At 41.1% G+C, this 25,938-nt stretch overlaps 1 protein-coding gene across 4 annotated transcripts in view; it reads right to left on the reverse strand.

Annotated features, from left to right (window-relative positions):
• The window catches only part of lrrk1 (leucine-rich repeat kinase 1), a 100,127-nt gene that overhangs the window by 35,989 nt on the left and 38,200 nt on the right, over positions 1-25,938 (reverse strand). For all 4 annotated transcript variants that reach the window (XM_072660416.1, XM_072660415.1, XM_072660417.1 and 1 more), the window contains 15 exons: positions 25,535-25,672; positions 22,036-22,148; positions 21,815-21,885; positions 20,679-20,808; positions 20,227-20,339; positions 18,344-18,558; positions 14,510-14,674; positions 12,901-13,073; positions 12,688-12,808; positions 11,783-11,942; positions 10,035-10,311; positions 8,389-8,560; positions 7,868-8,037; positions 4,084-4,223; positions 2,835-3,093 (listed from right to left, as the gene is read on the reverse strand). In XM_072660416.1, coding sequence (XP_072516517.1) covers positions 2,835-3,093; positions 4,084-4,223; positions 7,868-8,037; positions 8,389-8,560; positions 10,035-10,311; positions 11,783-11,942; positions 12,688-12,808; positions 12,901-13,073; positions 14,510-14,674; positions 18,344-18,558; positions 20,227-20,339; positions 20,679-20,808; positions 21,815-21,885; positions 22,036-22,148; positions 25,535-25,672 — 2,417 coding nt within the window. The remainder of the gene's footprint in view (positions 1-2,834; positions 3,094-4,083; positions 4,224-7,867; positions 8,038-8,388; positions 8,561-10,034; positions 10,312-11,782; positions 11,943-12,687; positions 12,809-12,900; positions 13,074-14,509; positions 14,675-18,343; positions 18,559-20,226; positions 20,340-20,678; positions 20,809-21,814; positions 21,886-22,035; positions 22,149-25,534; positions 25,673-25,938) is intronic.

Here is a 25,938-nt window from a genome sequence, read left to right on the forward strand (position 1 = left end):
CATTTTACCAGCTGCTACACAAAACCATCTCCATTAGCACTCCGCATGGGAGCAAAGCTAAGGAAATGTCCTTCAGAGCCGCTTTAATCAGGCACCAGCTATCCCGGGGGGAGAGAGAGAAGGGGGGGGGGGTGTTGGGGGGGGGAGTTAATGGCACGGGTGTACTGCCCGGACCCTCAGCAAACTGCTCTCGTGGCCTGTGGTTTGTTGAAACAGGACATAATCACTGCTGTCTTCATTGAGCCCGCCAGCAATCCGAGTGCATTGTTCATGTAATTGCACAAATATTTGGAGCGGCCGACTGTTTGGGACCCCCGCTTCACTGTAAATATGACTTACGCAAATGCCCCTTGTAACGGGAGAAGCCACACCGACAGCCTGGACGAGCAACACTGCTGAGGAGGAACCCATAGCTGGATCCGATGTCGACAGCTGTGTGGCTCTCATGGGAATGTGACATACAGAGTTTACAAAGTTTGGCTCCACAGTGAGTGAAATAACTTCCACATGAGTGTGGGGTCAGCAAAGATGGCTTTTCCCCCGTTTACAGTACAGTGCATCTACAAGAAGAGCACAGAACTGAAGCTTCCTGGGTTCCTAATGGTGTATTACTAGTGGGGATCCCTTTAGGACCTTCTTCTGAGAAGGCCTAATAAGTGGGCAGTGGTGGCTCAGCGGTTAGAGCTTCTGGCTATTGATGACAGGGTTGTGGGTTCGATACCCGGGCTCTTAAACAAGGCCATTAACCCTCTCTGCTCCCCGTGAGCTGGAATTGAGAAGTCGAGATATGTCATTGGCTGAATACAAGTGGTCGCCTAACCAGGATTTAGTCAATGTTTGGATTCCCTGTAAAACGCCAGTATTTAAGGTCAATTATTAATGTTATTAATAAAAAAGTATTTTTATTGATTGAAGTATTTTATTTCAGTGTGTTAAAGATTCCAATCAAATCAAACATGGAAGGCATTTAACAAGCTCTGAATGTTTGTAATTAATGTAATTAATCTAAACCAAGGTTCAAACTTTTATTATAATTCCATCAAAAAAGTAGAATTTTGGTACAGGTGGGGGTTTTTCCCTTTTATGACCTGACCTGAAGGCCTAGGTCTAATAGGCAAGATTCACCACAACATCATATCATACATATTCGCTACACAATATGTATATCTTGGTTTATATATATATGGATGATCCTCCAATTTTTGCTGCTAAATGCAATCAAATCCTCACAGCAATGCTCCTCCAACATCTAGTAGAAAGTCTTCTTCTTCCCTGGACAGTAGAGACAGTTACTCCACCAAAAGCAGGATACACTCTTTTTAATACTCTTGATTTCAGAAGAAACAAAGAATAAGCAGGTGTCCCAATACTTCTGTCCATACCGTATATACAGTACACAGTTCCTTCAATTCCCAAAACGATTTAATAATATATCCATCAGCATCCGTTCTAGAAGTACTGATACCTATAATACACCACATAACACATATTATATAATATAATATATTTATATATATAATATACATGCACCACAAAGTCATTTATCACAGTAATAACAATCATTTGTCGATGTATGGCCAACCTGCTTTACAGTACAAAAGAATGCTATTGTAATTATGAAATTTAACCAGGTTATCTTTGATCAGGGCGTTTTATATATATATATAAAATTACATAATCACATACAGCTAATTATGTAAGTATCACAAAGACAATACTGGCTCTGGAGCAAAGCCAAAACTAAACTAAAAGACTACCAAGGCTTATTCTGATGGTGGTCCATATGACTAAATGTAGAACTATGGCTGTCTGCGAATCCGTCAGACGGGACGGGGGCTGTATGCTGGGATAAACGATGCCTTCCTCAGTAGGAGACAGAAAACATGTATCACGGGCACAGTTGTGTGGATATGAGCTGATGAGCTCAGCAGTGCAGACAGGCTTCATGCATCTATGACTGTATCCTCTGGCTTTGAGCGATAAAGGTCATCTGATTTCATACTGAAAAAACATGCGGCTTGCAGAACGTGCGATGTGTGTGTGTGTGTGCGTGTGTGTGTGTGGATTTAGATGATTTATGTTTTCTTATATCACACCCCGCTTCACTGTTACAGCTGTAAGCCTCCTGAGAATGTTATGCTTTTCCTACATACATAACTTCCTCCAGAGGAACAGCTGCAATACACAAGCTTTCACCCTGGCCCCCATCCAGAATGCCTGAGATGGATTAGTTCATATGGCTGCTTGGGATTAGAATCAGATTGGGATTGGAGCAGACATTTGCAGCCTATCTGCTGGAAGAGATGGTCCGACCCAAAGGTGGATTTTGGTTAAAAAAGCATTTGGGAGGGGGAAGGGGAGTTGGGGGGTAGCATTATGTGCTAGGCCAGTGGTCCAGTGGTACATAGACATGCATGATGACTGTTTTTGGGGTGTAACACACCATATCTAAAACAAAAGTTGTGCTCTTGGCATGCAACCGTTGGAAAACGATACCAGCTGTTAAATATGGTGGTGGCAGCATCATGCTCAGGGGTGTCTGGATGTATACTGGATTTTACCATTTTACCTTTTTAAATATGGCCTCAAATTGTTATTGTTAGCTACCCCATGCTTTGTCATCCACTGCATGTTTATTGGACGAACCAACAAACCTCCCTAACCGTGATACAGACGTTCACCTGCGCCTGGCACACCCCACACTTCTGCCCCCAGCTGTTCCTGGCCCTGATGGTAAAGCTTGTCCCTTTTCCCCAATTGCACTTTTCTCCAGCTTTCTCATCCCACTGCAGACACAGAACTGGACAGGACAGGACGCTGAGGAAGAGTCTTACCGTGAGGGGAAGTCAGTCATGAAAAGCTCAGGCACCAGCTCCTGCAGGGCCACGGGCTCTTTGGGGTGATTGGGGCATGTGATGTGCTCCTTCTCGACAGCGGCCAGCACGCAGTCCTCCATGTTGAAGTAGTGGACGGTGGTCTGGTGGGGATTGGTGGTGGGAAGGGGGTCTGTGTGCCTGGAGATAGCGCTGCAGTAAGGACAGGGAGCGTACTGCTCAATCAGCAGAGAACCGTCGCTTTCGCTGGCCGTCAGCGCTGCAGAGATAAAGAGATAAACAGTGGTCAGTGAGAGTGTCTACCTGTAATTAACTCTATATAACATTAGAATAAACCCAAATAAACATAAAGTCAGTGGTCAGTGAGAGTGTCTACCTGTAATTAACTCTATGTAACATTAGAATAAACCCAAATAAACATAAAGTCAGTGGTCAGTGAGAGCGTCTACCTGTAATTAACTCTATATAACATTAGAATAAACCCAAATAAACATAAAGTCAGTAGTCAGTGAGAGTGTCTACCTGTAATTAACTCTATATAACGTTAGAATAAACCCAAATAAACATAAAGCCAGTGGTCAGTGAGAGTGTCTACCTGTAATTATTAAACAGCATAACAACAATAATCACTGGAAAACGTACACGCTTAAAAACACATCAATGATATGCACACACACACACACACACACACACCGGGGCAACTCTGGTATGCATGCATGCTGCAACCCTGCTACCTCCCAAAAACATTCATACACACACACACACACACACATCTAAGCCTTCCTGAGCGCGTCAGCGAGTTGTCTAACACGGCGGAAAGCTCGTTTACAAGCCTGTGTTTGTTTGTTTGTGTTTTTAGACACTCGAGAGATATTAGGATGCCACTAGAAGGAAAATGGAGCAGAGTGAATCACTCATTCTTAAGCAGTCCCAGACCGAGCAGGTGTGCTGAGGCATGCTGGGAGACGGGCTTTATGCACTCTAATGAACAGGCAGTGGAGCTGAATACACCAGCTCTGACTCATTCCCGTAGCGCTCAGGCCTGGAAGTGTAGCGCACATCGCCGCACAGGCTTTGATAAGGCTATAGGAAGTGCAGGTGGAAAGATGTGCATCGCTTTCCAGCAGAGAGGCGGCGAACCACTCCGCATGTGAGGTGAGAGGGTTAGGTCTGGAAACATGTTCTGCACTTGATGCACTTCAAATGAAATGCGTTCGTAGCTATAAAGCATGGTGGTGGTCAGTCTTACCAGGAAACCACTGCTCTATAAGAGCATTGACGTGGTCAGTGATGAAGGCCATGGCTGAGAAGTCTCTCATCACTGACTGACAGATGATCTTAATGCCACCGCTCTTCTTTTTCTTCCAGTTTAGGTCCGATGACTCCACACTGCACAGAAACAAATAGAGGTTGAGGTGAGGGACAGGTTTACAGGACTTTACAGGACTTTACAGGAGGAGGAAAAAACCTTCTGAACTTTCAATAGAAGTCAATGTAAAAACATCTTACTTCTAAGTCATTTCGGAGCATTTCTATTGGTCAATTATTCATGAAATTCTGATACAATATAAAGAACAACTGCCAGATTCAAATGACATTATATGGACAAAAGTATTGGGACACCTCCTCATTCACTGTTTCTTCTGAAATCATGGGTGTTAAAAAGAGCTGATCCTGCTTTTGGTGGAGGAACTGTCTCTACTGTCCAGAGAAGAAGAAGAAGGCTTTCTACTAGATTTTGGAAGAGCATTGCTGTGAGGATTTGACTGCATTCAACAATGTTAGTGCGTTAGTAAGGTCACCACCACACCTTATCATCTCCAACTCCCCAACTCATCCCAAAAGTACTGGATGGAGCTCCACCATCATCCATCATTCCAGAGAACACAGGTCTTTTCCACAGCTCCACAGCTCCTCAATGCTGGAGGCTTTAGTCCCTGAGTCTAGTCCATGCCTAGTCTAGTCTAGGCATCGTACTAATAGGTTCATGTTTGTTTATCTGCTTTAGAGAGTCCTATTCTATTGGCAGTTCTTCTCCAAAGGGACTAGATAAGCTGTGTATGTGTGAATTTGCATATCAGTGTCAACAATGGGTGCAATAAATGAGAGGTGTCCCCAAACGAGTGTAGCGTTAGGAGTCCTACCCAAGATAGTTCTTACTAGCGTGGGCATTGACCCCCTGCCACACTACACTACCCCCTTACACCTCATCCAAATGTGTTTATCTTACACTACCCCACCACTCACATACCCGTACACACACAAGAGCAGAACATTACACACACACTGGAGAATCCACTCATGGTTCGCAGCTTTGTGGCTACCCAGGAACACCATTTCCAGCATGACATCATGCCTAAGCCTTGCTGTACGTCAAGTCTAATTAGACTCCCCCTTCTCCCTCTGTCTCTCCTCTGTAACATCACACCCCACAGTAAGTCTCTTCGCACATGTAGACATGGGCGTGTTATTATGATAAGAGATATAGATCGATGATGGAGGGCTCAGTGAGTTGGGGGGGTGGGGTGGGGGGGTGTGGTCAGGCATGGCTCTGCTTGTTTTCTCTCGCCCTGATCACTTTCACATGTGGCACTGCAGAACTGGACCCCCTATGGGTTCCTCAGCGTTCAGCATTCAACAGAGGAAGCATTGTTTATTCAGGACAATAGCCGAACCACATCAATTTGCTTAATGTTAAAATACCATCAGGAGAGGGATTTGGAAGAGCTCTTAAATGCCATACTGGGTTTCTCACAAAAACTAATGAGGGACGTCCCACAAAGCTCCACAAAGCACAAAGTTGAAGGGGCTTATTTACCAGCCGAAAAGAAAACACTAACTCAAGCCTCAACTCAGAAGTCACAGTTCTCACTGTTGATTATATAAATATGCTGCAATTATATATATATATATATATATATATATATATATATATATATAATTTATATATATATACAATTTATGTATAATGTAATATTTTACAAAACCAGTTTTGGTTTTGTAGGAAGGAAAGCCATCCTTTCCTATTGATTGTATTGAACTGTTGAATATATATAAAAAAATGAAAATGAAATGTCAGTCATTATATAACTGTAATTATGTAAACAGTTAAATAAGCAGGTAAGGTATTTAAGGTTTTTTATGCTCTCAGTAGCTAATTGGGTTTGGTTGGGCCACAAAACAAAAGAAAAAGCAACAAAAATGTATCTGATCTAATCTAAAATATTAGTTACAGTTATATAATGAATTCCATTTCCTTCTAATTTACATTCAACACATTTACCTTTTACAATATTTGTCATTAGTTTCCATAGCTTAGCGGATACTCTTGTAAGTATTGGAAACATTGTAAAAGTTGAATGTGTTGAATGTAAATTAGAAGGTAATGGAATTTATTATATAACTGTGTAAATTATGTATTTATGTAAATACAGTTAAATAAGCAGACACCTTTATGCTCTCATTTGATTGGTCCATTAAAATTAACCAAAGGACAGCTTCAATTTCAATACTTTCTCCAGCTTTTGTTTAGCAGAAACTCAACTCTTGTAAGTATTGGACATATTTTAAATAGTTTCATAGGAAGGACTCCCCCATTAGACCCCTTCATGTTGTGAAGAAATCGTGTGTAATGGGCAGATTCTAAACTTTCCCTATACACTGCATTAGTGTTCGTAAATCGTATTTTTTTCTTTAGGATTTACATTTGACTGAAGACTGAGACTATTTATTAGTCTCAGCTGGGATGAGAATTTGGGAATTGTGCTATCAAGGCAAACTGGAGAAAGAGAATACACATGTAAATGAGAAGGAAATGTGATTCAGTATGGAACTGTGTAATTATGTAAATACAGGTAAATAAGCAGATAAGGTACGGAAGATAAAGAGCTAGCCTCACACCCGTTTCGCTCTTAGTAGATCATTTGTATTTGGTTCCAGCTTTTCCTCAGCAGATACCCAACCAACAAAACACATATCACTTAAATTCATGAAACTGAACTCAAATCTCACTAAAACAAGTAAAGAGTTTAGTGTTTGTCATTATAAGAGCAAATATTTACTTACATTTTTATTTGATAAAAAATTATTATATGCCTTATTTTCTAGATGCATTAATACGTGAATTTTGCCATTAAGAAACCAGTAATTGTGTTAATCTAGATGTTATTCAATAATCTATCCATCTTTTGCTTAGCAGATACTCAACTCTTGTAAGCATTGGAAATTGTATTATGATTTAAATGTAAATAAATGTTATTAGTTATAGTTTTATTGCGCAATGCATCAATAGGGGTACTGTGTAGTAGCACAAAGTGAAGAAATTGTGTGTAATTAGGTAGATTCTTAACTTTCAAAACATACTGCATTATATTATATTGTGTTTATAAGTATAAGAGCAAATCTTTTTGCTATGATTTAAATTTGATTTAAAGTTATTAGGGTATTATCAGACCCTTTATGCTGTCTGTAGCTACTTTGTGTTTGGTTGGTCCATTAAAATCAGATAACCAAACCAATCAACTAGCTGCGCTACATCAATAAGAGTCCTTGGGTAAGACTCCTAACACTACATTGGCCCTCCTCTGTAATACGAGTAACCCTGTAAGTCGCTCTGGATAAGATTTAGGATTTAGCATCAGCTAAATGCTGTAAATGTAAATGTAATGTAAATGCATTAAAATCAGATAACCAAACCAATTAACCAAGGACAGTTTTCCTTTCAATAATCTATCCAGCTTTTACTTATTGGATACTCAGCTCTTGTAAGTATTGGAGATATTATTATGATATAAATTTGAATAAACGTAATTAGTTACAGACATATTTCGCGATGCATCAATATGGGTACTGTTCCATCAAAAGAAACTTTAAAAACCTTGTTGATACAAATGTAATTCAAATGTAATTAAAATGTAATTAACTTTGTAACTATGCAATTATGCAAATACAGGTACATAATCAGCTAATATTAACTGAATGCAAATCTAGGTGTTTAACAGGCTACACAAGCTCTTTAGAGAACTCCATCTAACCTCAAATAGCCCCCGTCGAAGGTGACCAGCAGCCCCTCTTTCCAGTAGATGGTCTGGCTCCGCCGCACTCGGAACGTACTGCAGCGGTTCCTCTGCTGGTTCCCCGCAAAGCTGTAGATCACCGTGTTCCTGTTCTGTGGGCTACGCGAGCCTCGCTTAGATTCGAAGGCCTAAAACACAACAGCGATGATGTCAAGCTATATACTGGCCAGGCTGGAGTGGGTGCATTCTCCCTATATATTGCTGCTGTCAGGCAAAAACCTGGCTCTGTGATGAATGGGCCAATAGAAATGCTCCTAAATGACCTGGATTAAATTGCTTTTACAGCGACTTCCATTGAAAGCTAGGAGGGTTGTTAAAGCTCTCCTGTAAAGCTGGAGATACAAGGTTTTGTGTGTGACTGACAAAAGTTTATGTATTAATTTATTGTATTAATCTGTATTTATGTGTTTATTAAAAATGGACAAACATGTATTGGCAGGTGTTCGAATAGGGCTGGGAATACAGGAATGCGCCTGTACCTGCAGGTCCATCTGGTTCAGGCTGATCAGCATGCGGGCGATGAAGCGCTCCCAGAAACCCGCCGGCACAAAACTCATCTTAAAATGGCGCTGGATGCTGTTGCTGCTCTGCTGGCGGAAGCCGTGGATATCCATGGCGGGTTTGGGAGGCAACAGGTGTGGCAGGAGATAACTGAAATGGAAAGGTGACAAACAGGAGATGAAGAAAATATACACAATGAATAGACAAATGTATTGGGACACCTGCTCATTCATTGTTTCTTCTGAAATCAAAGGTATTAAAAAGTGTCTCTACTAGTAACTGCTTCTACTGCCCAAAGAAGAAGAAGGCTTTCTACTAGATTTTGGAGGAGAAGCATTGCTGTGAGGATCTGATTGCATTCAGTGACAGGAGTGTTAGTGATAACAGAATGGTACAGTTACTGCCAGTGATAAACACATGTTGCAAATTATTATTAATTATTTTAACTCAGTTTGTGGAAATGACTGCTTCTTATTTTTCAATATTTACTTTATTAATGTTAGGAGATTTTTGTAAATATTTTAGTCTGATTTAAATGTGATGAAATGATATTAGTGAAAGTTCTATTTTGGGATCGATATGGGAATTAGGTTAAGCATTCTCATTACACTCGTACAGTGTAACAATGTTTCTCTTTGCGTATCATAGCTCAGAAAACTGGAGACAGAGATGCCAACAGCACCCATGGGACAAAAAAGGGATAAGAGCCTTGCTCATGGGCCTAACAGTGGTACCAAATATACCAAATATACCAAATATACTATATAAAACTTTATTTTTAATTTAATTATTATTTTTTATTATTATTCATTATTATAACGACTGAGCCTCCACATTACACTGAATATTATTTAACATTATTATTAGTACTACAAATAAAATAATAATAATAATAATAATAATAATAAACAATAACAAATATATAAAATATATTGTCTTTTATAAAATAACATTTTAATAATTACTAATTCTAAATCAAAATGAAAACTCTAGATTTCTAAGGATTAATTGAATCCGTTTATAGAATCTTAATTCATGAAAAGAACACCTTTCCAACTGTTAAGCATAAGGTGCATCAGTTATGCTCCGGGTTTGTGTGGCAGCCAGTGACACCAGGAACTTTTCACTGGATTTATTAAATCTTTAAAGTTTTTTTCAATCAATCAATTTTTTACTTATTTTCTCCCCAGTTTAGATCGTCAATTACCCAACCCACACATATACTCCCCCTATCACATGCAGTGCTCACAACACTGGGAGGACTAAGGCCGACACATGCCTTTGTTTAGCGAACAGTCGCCGATTCAACGTCACCAGGCATCCAACACACTCTGAGGAAAGTGCTGTGTACCCGGCTCTGATGAATCGACCACCAGATGCCAGTGCCAGCCAGTACTGCACTGGAGTGATGTGGGGAGAAAGTGCCATCTACCCACGCTGGAGAGAGCATGGCCAACTGCACTCTCTCTCTCTCTCTGGGGGCCAGGTGCTGACGGCTAGCCGTCTGGAAATCAGTCATTCGCTACCTCTGAATCATCTACTCTTAAGTAATCTGCGCTGTGGGCTGGGAGACTCTGGACTAGGATGACAGCATGTCTGAATCAACGGCGTGCCAGATGTCCACCTGTTGCTGGCCACGGGGAGAGCGATCTCAAACTTGGCGAGGAACTGGAAGTACTGCTCCTCCGTCTGCTGGGTGAAGCCTGTGCCGACCAGCAGCATGCGCAGGTCCTCCGCTAGGATCACCCCGTTCCTGGCCACGGAGCGCGAGCTCTTCAGGTGGATGATGCGCTCCAGACACTCGGACAGCCACACGGCGTCCAGGAAGTAGAGCTTACACAGGCCGTGACTGGTGTCGGGAAAGTGCAGCAAGCTGCCCGTCTCGATTAGGAAACTGATTGCTGTCAGAGAGTGAGAGAGAGAGCGAGAGAGAGAGAGAGATTTCAGGAACAAGGATATTGGGAAATGAGTAGTAACTGAATCTTCCATGACTCAAAGATCACAGTCACACATGAATAAGATGTGTCATGAACAGAATTTATGCCAACAACTCAACTGAAAGACAGCGATTGTGTTTTATTATTGTGCAACTGAGATGATGGTGCTGTCATCCCGCCGCTTGCACGCAATCACACAGATTTGTGGACGGTGGAGCAGATGGATGCCAGTGTTTCAGGTTGGGGGCCTATGTCTGTGTTACCTCCTGGCTCTCTTCTTCTGACTGCCCACCTGTCCAGCGTGACACTAATTTATGGGTGACCGTTTGCTACCTGACTCACACCAGTTGCCCATACACCATAACTGTCTATATTAAGATTTATATGGATACTTAACTTTTAATCTTCTAACTGCTGCTATTAATGTTATTGTCAATATTACTATTAGCCATGCTGCTGCTTGCACACGATCACTTAGGTTTGTGGAGGCTGGAGCAGATGGATGCCAGTGTTTCAGGTTGGGGGCCTGAGTTACCTCCTGTCTGTGTTACCACATGTCTGTGTTACCTCCTGGCTCTCTTCTTTTAGTTAGGCTGTTATAGTCATATAGGCCGGAGACGTTAGCCACACTGTTCTCTGAGTTCCTAACTGCCCATCTGTCCAGCGTGACACTAACGGAAGGCTAACCATCAGGGTTTTCTGTTACCTGCCTCAGATCAGTTGTCCATGCACCATAATTGTCTCCAATGACGTATCTATGTCCTCTAACAATAAAACTTCTAATTGCTGCTGTTAATATTATTAACAATATTACTATTAGCCATGCTGCTGCTTGCTCGTGATCACGCAGGTTTGTGGACGGTGGAGAAGATAGACGCCAGTGTTTCAGGTTGGGGGCCCATGTCTGTGTTACCTCCTGGCTCTCTTCTTTTAGTTTGTGTCTATGGACTCTAACTATACATTTCTAATTGCTGTGATTAATATTATTATTGATATTACTATTAGCCATCATTACTTTTATTATTATTATTACTATTACCACTGCTAAGCATATGTACGAGCATCTGAGCAGAACAGTAGACTTATATGGTGTTAAGGTGACTCTACACCGTTAATTAGTCATTAATTATCATCAAATTTAGGAGGATGGATCCCACTTGTGAGTCTTGGGCTCTTTGATGGAGTTTTTCCTGAATTTTGAGGATCACCTAAATATGTATTGATGCATTGTTGACCCAACTCAGATGCAGAAGTAAAACAATATAAGTTAGGAGAACATTTGACTACATTAAGTTGTGTTATCGCTCTGTAATCAGTTACTGCATCACTTTAAATTTTTTACAGTGTAATAAGTAGGAGCCAATACTGCTCTACCAATGATAAACAGTATACCGTACACGCCCACTATTATAAGTCTGTAATAAGCATGCATTACCAGTCTGTAGATCCTCATAGTCTTTGATATCACTGCCAGGACTCTGCTCAATGATCTGGTCCAGCTCCATGTCAGTCAGATACTGGACCTCATCCACTGCATCTCTCCTCTGACGCTCCGCCAGCACTGCCTCCTGCAGCATCAGATAGCTCCTGGGGATCTAATACACACGCAAATATAAACAGGCATTATCGAAATTATACGTTTCATACACTGAGAATCTGTGTGGGTACTACTTACCAAGGTTTGGGCACCCTTAGTCCACATTTTTGTGGCTGCGAATAGCTAAGTGAGTAGAAGATGACCTTTGGTCACTTAAGGTCAAATAGGAAACATCCTCTCTTTTTCTCTAGGGTAGAATCTCATGTAAAGAACACCTCTCCAATTGTTAAGCACAGGGGTTGGGCTTGTGATCCCAGACTGAAGGTGTTGCCATGTTGTCTGCAACTTTACCCCTTTTGGAGATCAGGCCATCATCTACTCCATTAATTATTCACAGTAAGAGGCCATGCAGACCAGGGTGCCCAAATTTTTGCATTCTAAAACTCAAAGCATTCTGTATATTTATTTTATTAGAATTACATTTTTGATGTTTTACAGTTTCATTTTGGAATAATTATGGACAAATCTAACATATAACTATTTTCAGAGTCTCAGTTTCTTACAAATGAATTGAAACCTGCATATTTGTACATTGTATGTAAGTATATTAGAACCACTTTATATATTTATACATTTATATCTGAAGCTACACTGGGATTTAATTCACTGATGACATGACTACACCCTTCTGTAATCTGTCATTTTTAGGGTACCATTTCTTTAGGAACTATCTGGAAGCTAATGTCCAGTCTGTTCTTATAAATTCCTATTTAAAGGTTTATAGTGTTTGAGTTAGAACATACCAGTCTTCCCACCAGTTTGTGGCAGCTGGCTGGGTTACTGATGTCCTTCATGGAGCAGGTCACCTGATACAACAGCCTCTTCAGACCGTCCATGCCTTCCAGCGTCTTACACGACACCTCACTGTCAGACATAAACGCACAGTAAACCTTTTCAGCTCAGTTCAAAATGAGAATGTCTGTGGTCTGTCACAGCGGTGAGACCCTGATACTGACTGCAGGTGCTTCCAGGTGATGTCAGGGTAGCCGCTGGCCCTGGCGCCCGAGGGCGTCCTGCAGAGTGCCAGGATGTAGGCCCGGAGCGTGGCGATCCGCTCGGTTCGGAACTTGGTGTCAATGAGGTCCAGATGGGTTCCAACCACCACCACCGCGGAGTTCGGGGCACGTGCCTGCCGGGGGCATACAGATAAAACAATAAATAAATGAATAAATAAATAAATCCTACGCAAACAAACATTAGCATAACTCTGCAATGTCCCCCTAAAGCTTTCTCCAATCTTCCAAATGTTCAAATATTTTCTTTAAGCTTCTTCAAAGCCAGAGCTTCAGGGGCAGAGACCAGGGGGGATTTGTCATTATCCTAATTAATAGAAATATAACAAATTGTTCTCCAGACCAAAGGAGACACCGGAGCACTGAGTTCACATAACAGTGCATGTAATAAAAACTGAAATTCAATTTTACATGATATAAAGTCATTAATGTGCAAATGTTTAGGCAACTATGTTTTATTATTATTAATTATTTACTAAATAATTAATTAATAACATTAATTCTAATTACATTTAAAAACAACACAGGTTACAGTACAGGTCCCATATACTATATTTTCTAATGTGTGTGTGGGTTTGTCAAAAAAAAAAAAACACAATAAATTCAAAGTCAAATAAATTCCCCCAAAACAGTATATTTTAACTTAATCTTTACATTGAATCAGCATTTATTGATAAAAGGACCAATAGAAATACTCTAAAATTACTTAAATCACTAAAGTTAAGAAGTTTTTTCCTTCCAACCGAGGAATATTTTGGACAATGTATTTTTCATTACAGAATTTATAAATGTATAACTATATATATATATATATATATATATATATATATATATATATACACACACAATGTATCATACTTACACGTATAGTTAAAAAGTTGTTAATATGTAAGAAACAGTAAGAAAAAAAATCAAATAAAACCTATTACTATAACTATATTTAGTTATGATGAAAAGTTATTTTCTTTTATTTTAATATTTATTTAATTAATTCATTTATTTTTCTTTTTTTTAATGGAGTAGATTTATGTACAGTATACCAATGTCTTCTTTTAACCATTTCCAAACCTGTCCTCAATTATTTGTAATAAAAGTTTTTTTTGGCATTATTTGTAGTTAACATTCGATACCTGGTTTGGTTAAAGGGAGCAGTGTTCTGGACAGTCAGTCAGAGCAGATGGACTGTAAGTTAACGTGATGGGCTTTCTGACATCACAAATCCCAAAAACTGTTTATCAGTTTAGTTTCTGTAAATGGGGGGATATAGATTGGGGGATAAGGAGCACTATACCTATTTATTCATTTAAAAATGATTTTAAGTTATTATTTTTTATTTTATTATTATTATTATTTTTTTATTTATTTTTTATTATTTAATATTTTTATTATTATTTTATTGTATTGTAATCATTTAAAGATTATTCATTTAAAACACTGAGAAAAACAAAATTTTTTATGAAACAGCCATTTTAACTGAGACTGTGGAAATGATCTACACATCTGATTGCAGTGTGTTCACAGCATCACACTTTTCCACACAGTCTTTTCTGACCTCTATGTTGAGCAGCCAGGACTGCAGGTTGGCTACAGCCTCCTCTCCCAGGGCCAGGTTCCAGATGACCACATACAGAGCTTTATCCGTGAAGAAACACTGGTTCACGGTGGACATGCTGGCCGGACCACCAATATCCCACACGTTGAAGGACACAGACTCAACCTGTTGACATCAGAGAGACAACTGCGGTCAATTAAACCCAATTAAATGCTAAATATATTAAACTGTATCTGATTAGAAGTGGGAAATCTTAACTAAACAAGACAGTTTCATAAAATAATTATGTTTTATGAATTTATTAAGGGGGGGGGGTTGTTGTTGTTGAGATTTTCCAATAATAAAAGCAAAATAGGAGTGCAGAATTCAAAACAAGGGTTTTTTAATCAACATCTGGAAAAAATAACCTGGTAAAGAAGAAACAGGGGAGCTCAAACAGTTCATAATATGAAGGTATGAATATATTATTGTGCATATTATTATAAAACAACACCATACAGATCATATTTGGCCAAATCACACACCTCTACACCCTTACAGTAAAACTATGTTGAGTTCACACTAATAAAAAGCCAGGGTGAAGACGTGTGTTTACTTTGGTGGTCAAAGCGATTCGCTCACAGCTGGACGTTTAAGAGATGAGCTCCTATTCACCACTGTTTACAGGGTGTCCGGTATTACAGCAAACAGCAGGGTCAGCAACTGCTGCCAGTTCCAGCTCAAAGACACACTTTTTCTTTATAGCTCATCATGTTACGTAATTTGGGAGCCAGGAGAGAAAGCCTGGGGTCGCGGTCCCCCTCATCCAACACTCGGGGCACTGTGAGGAACACATGGCCACAATTTTGTGGGGAGAGCGGCAGACCTCGCTGTTACAGATCTCCAAATCTGTTTAAATGTTAGTGACGCTATTAAAGCCGACACCGTGAGTAAATGGTACAAAACAGGCATGCTAGGATTAGTTATCGCAGCTGGCCTGACTGACGCGGCGAGGCGAGGGCAGTCTCTGGGGTTTTATGAGTTTGTGTGTGTGTGTGTGTGTGTGTGTGGGTCTGGGTGGGTTTTTGTAGCTTTTTTCACCAACAAACACATAAATAATCTGGTATTTATAAATGTTTTTGATTTAATTTCTTTTTATTAAATGAGATTAAATAATGGGCAAAAAGGTTTTATTATATATAACATGTACATGGGGATTTGGGACCATAAAAAACATATTAAACATATTATATATAAATAAAATATATAAATAAAAAAATAAAATATATACTGTGTACACATACACACACATACATATATATGTGCGTTACCTATATCCATTACCTATAAAACACATATGTGTGTGTGTCTGTGTTTTATACATGTTTCATATATTTTATATTATATATATATATATATATTTTATAAATTATATTTATGCATATATATTTAACTTTTTTATATATATACATATATATATACACATATATGATACATATTAATGGTAATATATAATTTATTAATGATAATATCCCATATATGGTATATGAACAACATAATATTCCTGTATTAATATTAATTAATAATGCTGTATGTTCATTTTTCTTACCTTATTTAATTTATTTTTATTTACTAAGACTGGGCATAAAAAGTTTTATTATATATAACTTATAAGGGACATAATAAAGTAATGTAAATATAAATAAAAATGTAAAATAAATATACTGTGTTTATATATGTGTGTTTAATACATGTTTAATGTATATGTTTTATGAATACATATATATGTCACTTATGCATATTTATATGACATAAATGAATGATAATATTTAATATATTAATGATAATATCCCATATATGTAATACATAATACAACGTTTTATGCATATACTGTATATATGTATACACACACTTACACAACATATTATTTCATATAGATATTTAAATAAGCAGTACATATGGGGCCAACTACTATCACAAATGGGCACCTGCCTACCCTGACAAAGTATAAAAACAATCGAGAGAGTGTGTGTGTGTGTGTGTGTGTGTACACCTAAGTGGGTTTATATTCAGAACGGGGGTCTGGACTTTAGCTGAAGCGTCCTTTTTCATACTGTTTGGATAAGTCAGTCTGTCTGTGACTCAGGGCCCTTTGAGACGGGGAGGAAGCTGAGTAGACTCACACCGGGAAACTAAATGAGACCACCACTAGTGCAGGGGTCAGAGGTCAGCTGGAACATTGGCACATACTGCAGCTCTTCATTTACTGTACACGACTCGCCGGCAGAGTCCAAGCAGAAGTGTTTTAGTTGCGATAGCTTTTAAAACCTCTTTAATAAACAGAGGCAGAGAACGTGCAGTAAGACCTCCGGCTATAAACGGCTGTGAAACCGACCCTGGTTCACGCTCTGACATCTTTAATGTTTGTTTGGAGAAGCTCAGCACTGTTACCGGGAAGCAAAGAGGCTGCATGTGAAAGGGTAGAGACCCGGCTGAGAGCATACATGTACAAGACCCTGTCAGCGCAGAATGTAAACTGAATGTAACCCATTATAGGATGAACTGTGTCGTTAAATAATAACATTTACAAACTGTAGATATCTGAGGATTAATATAATATGCAGTACTGAGCTAAAGTCTTAGTCCCCTATGCAGATTATAATAAAAACACTGATATTAGAATAAACACTAATAATAACACTCCTACAGAAAGTGGTGGGTGGAGGTTCTCCATCACTGTGTTCATCATTAGAACATCTCCAAAGTTCTCCTCTCTCATGGAGTCTAGTATTATTTAGAGTTCTCCTCAGATCAACACCTGGTTTGGTGGTAAATCAGGGCTTAATGATGGTAAATCAGGTGAGCTGCTGCTGCTGCTGCTGATGATGATGGAGTTGAACACATCCTCCACGCTGTGCTGGCTGGACTGGGGGGCGTCCAGGAGAACCCTGGAGGAACCGAGCTCTGTTCTTCAGACTAGCTCACCGACAAGATCTCACTACTTTCTTTCTTCAGAATGAGAAGCTCTTGTTTCTCCTTTTTACTGGATTTATGTTCACCTGCTTTATCTGTTCTGAGGAGATCTGGAGCTTCTACAGCAAAAACTCTCTTATTGATGAGAGACATGAGTTTAAATAATGGGATTAGGGGTCTAAAGTGTCTGCACTGCGCTGTGTATTGAAGGACTGAGTGGAAATATTTGATTTGTATGTTTTAATATGAGATATATTTTCTTAAGAATATCATCACTGTCATGAAAAAACTCACTTTTTGCCATGTTTCACTTTTTGACATCATGTGAATCTGACAGTTGTTCTTTAAATTGTATCAGAATATCATGTTAAATGGGCCAATAGAAATGCTCTAACTTCCATTGAAAGTTAAGGGCATATGGACATAAAAGACTACTGTCTGACAGCAGCCATATTTTTCTTTTGCTTTTATGGGGTGTTTCCGGGATGTGGTGTTCAGTACCTAACCAGTGAACCGGTGACAGGGTCATGGGTGCCCAAAGCTCCCTAATGCGTTCCTTGGAGGCCCCACCTCACAGCTTACAGCATTTGGGAAGGATCTGCTGCTAACGTATTGGGGTCAGATACCATAGGACACCTTTAGAGGGCTTGTGGAGTCCATGATTCGACAGGTCAGAGCTGTTTTGGCAGCACAAGGGGGACCTACACAGTATGAGGCAGGTGGTATTAATGTAATGGCTGATCGGTGTAAGTTACCATGTTCCCAAAAATGAGAAATGCGACTAATATAAAAGAAGTGTCATTCAAAAGTGTGTGTGTGTGTGTGTGTGTGTATATGTGTGTGTGTGCGTTTGAGTGTGTGAGAGTGTGTTTGGATTCTTACGCCAGTTTTGACTCCGCTGGGTCGCTCCAGCTCCCAGGCGGATGTGCGGACGCTGCGCTCGGAGGACAGGAATGAGGAGGATTTTCCGGTCTGAAGGCCCTCCAGCAGAGCGCTCTTGCCCTGCCGCGGCGGCCCCACCACCATCAGCTTCAGCAGCCGGCAGGCCTCCGCCCGCCTCAGCTCCGCACGCAGAAATGCCAGCACGGCTGCCGGCCCTGACACACACACACACACACACATAAACAGAAGAGATGGTCAGGGCAAGCTTGAAAAGGCAAGTCACCTGGTAGTCTTAATATTTGATTGTAGCCAACTTTAAATAATACGGTTATTAAAAAAATAACAATAACAATAATAATAATAGTAATAATGGTCTGATTATTTATCTGTTCTTTTTCTATTCAGTGTTTAATGTTAAAACCTTTAAGAAAAAATATGGATTTGAAAATATGGAGCCAAAATATACTTGAGTGACAGTAAAAAAAAACTGCATAAAACTTCATAAAAGTAAAAAGTAAACATTTTAACACGTACATTAATTTTCATTTGGTGGTGTGTAGAGTGGTGAATATTTGATTGTACTGGTCCTGACACAAAGATAGAGCTACACTGTAAAGTATATATGCTGACGTTTATTTTTTATCAAAATATATTTTATTTTATATATATATATATATATATATATATATATATATGTATTTTTTGGCTTTGTTTTTTTTTTATCTTAAAATATTAGCAAACATTTAATTCTAAAAAATGTAAATAAAAATAAACTGTAAGTAAAAGTTAACTTAAAAACAAGTAACTCAAATGTTTTAATAAGTTATAAGTTAAAGTCTCTATTTTAGAGTTATATTTAGTGTTTATCAGTATGTCAACTTATACAAATACATTCGGAAAGTTATATAAAAACAGTTATATAATATTTATATTTGCATTTATATATATAACTGAGTTTTACTTGACATCTCTAATAACAGCTTTGAATGAAAAATTACTCTGTTAAATAAACATGCTTTAACTCATTCCAACACTCCAAGGCTTATCACACACTATAGTGTATCACCATAGCAAAACTGTGGATAGCTCCGTTACACACCGAGAGAAATTTCTTTAGCTGTTCTAATAAATAATATATATATATTTAATATACTCGCGGCTGATTGCAGTTCATTCGCTCTTGCACAACTATACACTGTGAATACACTGGATATATCCTGAACTGCAGTCATTGCATGAATTTGATTGGATGTTTTAATCAAACATAATCTAAAAGGAGCTGGATTGACTGGCAGGGGAAATGGAAAACATCCCCCGGTCCAAAATATGATGAGTAAAATTCATAACTGAATAAAATGACCATAGTAACAAAGTACTGTACAAGTCACTAGGCCTAGAGTTACGACCACCCATTGCCCTCATCCTCTGAACACTCTAATGTCCACACCCTCACGCTCCGTCTCCTCTTATCATCCTCACACAGGCAGATGAGAGAGATCTGGCCCCGATCTGTAATGTGAGAGAGAGGAACATCACCGCACCCATCAGCTCCATCTCCACACCGACACGCTGCCACTGCCAGCACTGCCAGGCCTTTGGGGCGTGCTGAGATGAAGCTGATGCAGCAGATGTAGGTCACTGCCTGTTTGGGAGTGTGTGGTAGCGTGTGCCTGGGTTCAAAACAAATCTGAATGAAGCCGCATGCGCCTGCTGTGCTGCGTTTCTAAAAGGCTACAGATATTCAGACTGATTCGACTCGGTGTCCGGCTCCAGCTCCAGCTGGACAGTCGCTCGCAAAGCGAATCGAAAAAACATCCGTAAATGCAATAAGCGTCTGTGCTAATGTGCCGAACGGAGCGGTGGTAGTAGCGTCCACACTGTACCATCCTTGCGGACGTCTGCAGGAACGTTGCTGATGTTCAGCTCCTCGATGTCCAGCTGCCAGAGGTTGGAGAGCTGGCCAAGCTCAGCGGGAAGCTCCTGGATGCCAGGATTACTGCAGAAAGCAAAGCAAATCGGGATCTTAGAACAGCAACATCCAGCACCTTTACAAGGCCGTATTCTGGGATGTCATATTTTCCATGTATCAAGTAGGAAATCTGAACTGAACGGTTCCCCACAAGTCGGATTTACAGACCCTCACCAACCCAGTACTGTCCAGCTTCTCTCTGTGGACGTGTCTTTCCATGGTGTTCCTAGTGGTCACTAATGGGATACTAAATTTTTTTTAGAATTATAGAAAACTAAATGCACTTTTACACTGTGGGAAGTGACCAGTCCACTCCACACTTATGCACTACATCTCCCATAATTCCATGCTGCAAGAGTAACTCACTTGGACAGATAGAGCTCGGAGAGGTTTCTGAGGGAGCACACGGACGACGGCACGCACTCCAGCTGGTTGTCGTTCAGGAAGAGCACTTCCAGCGAATCCCGCAAGATTTCGGGAAACTGGACAGGACAGGCTGCCAGAAGAGAGCAGGAGAGAGTTAGCACAACCACACGCTCCGCAGTAACAGACTGATCGACAGCCATAGAAGGGCATGGCAGAGAGGTTGTGGTGTGGACGGGAAGGAGAGAATTTTTCTCCCGTGACAGAGCTGGCGTAAGTTAACGGCAGAGCCTAAAGTGAAGATGATGGAAATTTCAAATTGGTGTCGACAGCTGTTGCTAATGCCACCCGCCGGGTGAACGTGGCTTTGTATAATTAGAGATACTAGCAGTCTAAAACGGGAGATCAAATAGCTTGTGTGATCACCAAAGCCCATAGTGACCGTGAAACTGCCTACTTGTAGCCAAAATAGCAAATCCAGAATCATCAAACGTCTCTAAGAAGCCAAACTCTATATAACTATAGAATAAACCCATAAAAATATAAAGCCAGTGGTCAGTGAGAGTGTCTACCTGTAATTAACTCTATATAACATTAGAATAAACCCAAATAAACATAAAGTCAGTGGTCAGTGAGAGCGTCTACCTGTAATTAACTCTATATAACATTAGAATAAACCCAAATAAACATAAAATCAGCGGTCAGTGAGAGCGTCTACCTGTAATTAACTCTATATAACATTAGAATAAACCCAAATAAACATGAAGTCAGTGGTCAGTGTGAGTGTCTACCTTTAATTAACTCTATATAACATTAGAATAAACCCAAATAAACATAAAGTCAGTGGTCAGTGAGAGTGTCTACCTGTAATTAACTCTATATAACACACACACACACACACACACACACATATATATATAAGGCAGGAGGGTTGTATTAACTGCCTTTGTGAAAAAGTGTGCTGTGCTTTCAAATTCAGACACTGCTTGACACTAAACTTATCTGAATCTCCATGGAAACTTGCACACCTATCACAGTTGCCATGACAACTTTAAGTCCAGTACAGTCTCCAGTGTTTTTGTCCAGTGTAACTGCGTGTAGTGAATGTACTGATTTGAAAAAGATGGACTGTCCAGTACCTGGCTCTGGGTCTCTGCGGTGCCACGTGGTGAAAAAGGCCAGTTTTCTGGTCTTGGTGTTATCTTCTGTCCTGAAACCAGCAGCAGAACCTCAGCTTGAGATCATCCCAAACAGAGGCTTATTTAACAGCATGATGACTCAGCAGAGGCCCAGATTAATAGGGTGGATATCAGTGGTTTGGAAGAGTGTGTGTGTGTGTGTGTGTGTGTGTGCAACCTACTTCCCCAGCTGGTTTCTGGACAGGTCTAGTGTTCGGAGTTGAGAGCATTTCCATTTGTTGGGAGCGGGCAGAGTCGAGATTTGATTGCCGCACAGCTTCAGGGAAACGATGGCCTGGAATCACACACACATAAATACACACACACACACACACACACACACACACACACACACACACACACACTAATGAGTCGATCTGGGACTGCTTAAACTTGAACGTAAAGCCGTTTCTCTCATTACAGCCCAAGAAGAGTCTTTTACAGTATCTGTATCTGCAGATTATTCTACACACACCCACACAGATGAAGAGGCCTGCAGCACAGGCCCACACACACACTCTACCGCATACAGCACAAATATTCAGCTGCAGATTATAGCCTTCCCTTAACACGCAGAGCAAATGCATTAAACAGTACACACAGGCCTCTGCTAAGAGCCCTCGCTCTAGTAAAGCCCACTGGGTTCACACCGCTTCCTCAGCGAACAACAAACCCGACAGACCCAGCACACCCAGCAGACCCAGCACACCCAGCAGACCCAGCACACCCAGCAGACCCAGCAGACCCAGCAGACCCAGCACACCCAATCCAAGTGTGTAAATGTTTGGCGTTCAGAGCAGCAGAGTTCAAACTGCTGAAGCGTTAAATTGTGTTTGGGATCTTGGATTATTTTGCCTCTCTCTGAAAGTCACTTTCTCTCTCACACACATAAAACCCTGCTTTGCCTTTCAGGAAACTTAAACGAGCATCAGTCAGTCAATTAATCTGATAATCTCCCCTAATTAATTAGAACTATTCAAAACTGTGCATGAAGAACATAATAATTCTTTTAGCAAAACCCTCAGCTTCATCTCCCCAACCAACGCCCCACTACTCCAGCCCCATCTCCACAACCAACGCCCCACTACTCCAGCCCCATCTCCACAACCAACGCCCCACTACTCCAGCCCCATCTCCACAACCAACGCCCCACTACTCCAGCCCCATCTCCACAACCAACGCCCCACTACTCCAGCCCCATCTCCACAACCAACACCCTATCATTCCAGCCCCATCTCCACAACCAACGCTCCATTACTCCAGCCCCATCTCCACAACCAACGCTCCATTACTCCAGCCCCATCTCCACAACCAACGCCCCATTACTCCAGCCCCCTCTCCTCAACCAACGCCCATTACTCCAGCCCCATCTCCTCAACCAACACCCCATTACTCCAGCCCCAACTAAAACGCCCCATTACTCCAGCCCCATCTCCCCAACCAACGCCCCATTACTCCAGCCTCATCCCCACAACCAACGCCCCACTACTCCATCCTCATCCCCCCAACCAACGCCCCATTACTCTAGCCTCATCCCCCCAACCAACGCCCCATTACTCCAACCTCATCCCCTCAAACCACACCCCATTAGTCCAGCCTCATCTCCCCAACCAACGCCCCATTACTCCAACCCCATCCACACAACCAACCCCCTATCACTCCAGCCCCATCCACCCAACCAACACCCTATCACTCCAGCCCCATCTCCCCAACCAACGCCCCATTACTCCAGCCTCATTCCCCCAACCAACGCCCCACTACTCCAGCCTCATCCCCCCAACCAACGCCCCATTACTCTAGCCTCACCCCCCCAACCAACGCCCCATTACTCCAACCTCATCCCCTCAAACCACACCCCATTAGTCCAGCCTCATCTCCCCAACCAACGCCCCATTACTCCAACCCCATCCACCCAACCAACACCCTATCACTCCAGCCCCATCTCCCCAACTCCAACGCACCATTACTCCAGCCCCAACTAAAACTCCCCATTACTCCAGCCCCATCTCCCCAACTCCAACGCCCTATTACTCCATAATGGTTTTCGTCTCTAACAAATACAACTAAAATAGAAAACATGAACAGTAGCTCTAAGAGGGTCAAAATCTAAATCTGGGCTCATCCTGCTGATGAATCTGAAACTCTTCTCTGTGACCTCTTTGTTTTGTGTTGCTTGGTCTCCTGCAGTTCTCTCCTCGCAGAAGCTCCCTGCAAAAGCTTTAGACTGTCCAGAATTCAGTCGTCTGACACTCAATCATGGCTTTGTATCAAACCTGGGCTTCAAACTCATCACTGCCTTCCTATTACAGAAGCTTCCTTCATCCTCCCAGTCAGCCTCATTGTTAACATGCTTTCCATCTTCAAATCTCATCACATCTCCTCCTTGTCTTCTCATTGTGTTCCATTTGTCCTCTAAAATGTTCCTTGTTCCTTTTTTCGGATTGAGATCAACGCTGGAGTGATGGAGCTCCATCCAATACCTTCGGGATGAGCTGGAGTGGCGTTTGTGATCCAGGACTAAATCATCCAGCTGATGCTCTTGTGGCCGAATGCAATCACATTCAAGTATGAAGCCTTCCCAGAAGAGTAGAAGCTGTTATTGCAGCTAAGTGGGGACAACCCCCCCCCACCCCCGTTAATACCCCTGTGGACATGACGTGTACTCAGAATTCAGCTCCAACCCTGTAGCTGTTCAGCATCTTCCTGAAGACGATACTGCTAGTAGGTTTGGGCTGACATGGGCTGACCCTGGCTACCGAAGCTAGGGGGCTCCTCAGCAGTCCTGAAAGCACTGCCATTAAGCACACTGCTGGCTGCTGGACCACTGCCTGCCAAACTTCTATTTTCTTTTTTGAGCTTAGACTGTGGAGGGTGGTTGTAAATAACTAGCTGGTGACCGTCTCCATGAATTTATGCATCAGGGCTAATCCCACTAAGAATTTTAATACAGTTTTCTGTGAAAAACGTATTATATATAACATAAACATGGATGATACTGATGGTGGAAATATGAGAAAGTCATTCACAGGCTCTACCATAAAGAAGAAAATCTAAGAAAAAATATTAAATACTCAACAAACAGCACATGTAATGAGAGCAATGCCACCATGAGGCAAAAAGGAGAATTACAGGTCAACAAAACCTTTTTAACATGAATCTACAGCACTGTGTAGAGGTTTAAGACACCTAATCACATTATTTTTACTGTAAAAGCTCCAGATCTCATCAGAACAGATAAAGCAGGTGAACACAAATCCAGTAAAAAGGAGAAACAGGAGCTTCTCATTCTGAAGAAAGAAAGTAGTGAGATCTTGTCGGTGAGCTAGTCTGAAGAACAGAGCTCGGTTCCTCCAGGGTTCTCCTGGACGCCCCCCAGTCCAGCCAGCACAGCGTGGAGGATGTGTTCAACTCCATCATCATCATCAGCAGCAGCAGCAGCTCACCTGATTTACCATCATTAAGCCCTGATTTACCACCAAACCAGGTGTTGATCTGAGGAGAACTCTAAATAACACTAGACTCCATGAGGAGAACTTTGAGAGGAGAAGTTCTAATGATGAGCACAGTGATGGAGAACCACCACCACTTTCTGTAGCAGTGTTATTATTAGTGTTTAATCTAATATCAGAGTTTTACTGATTAAGACTTTTGAACAGTACTGTATTAACTCTCTTTCCTCACCTCAAGCTCAAATATGTAGGAAGGCAGCTCCTTCAGAGCATTTTCAGAGAAGTCCACCTCCTTCAGGTGGGTTCTCCAGAAGATGGAGATGGTGTCGGGGAGGCTCTCGATCTGGTTGCACGCAGCTTTGCAGATTTTCTGTGCCAAAAGAAAAAAAGCATTAGTCGTGATTACCAATTAGGCAACAGGGGGCAGTGGTGGCTCAGCGATTAGAGCTCCGGGCTGTTGCTGACAGGGTTGTGGGTTCGATACCCAGGCATGGCAAGCTGCCACTGTTGGGCCCTTGAGCAAGTGCATTTTTGTCTATCTGACGAAACATTGTAATAAATATCATTAAAAAATGTCTTTTAATATCGTGATATTACATTTTTCCATATCGCCCAGCTCTAATTAGCCAAAACATT

This window comes from Salminus brasiliensis, chromosome 17 (genome assembly GCF_030463535.1).
Source record: "Salminus brasiliensis chromosome 17, fSalBra1.hap2, whole genome shotgun sequence".
Classification (NCBI taxonomy): Eukaryota; Metazoa; Chordata; class Actinopteri; order Characiformes; family Bryconidae; genus Salminus; species Salminus brasiliensis.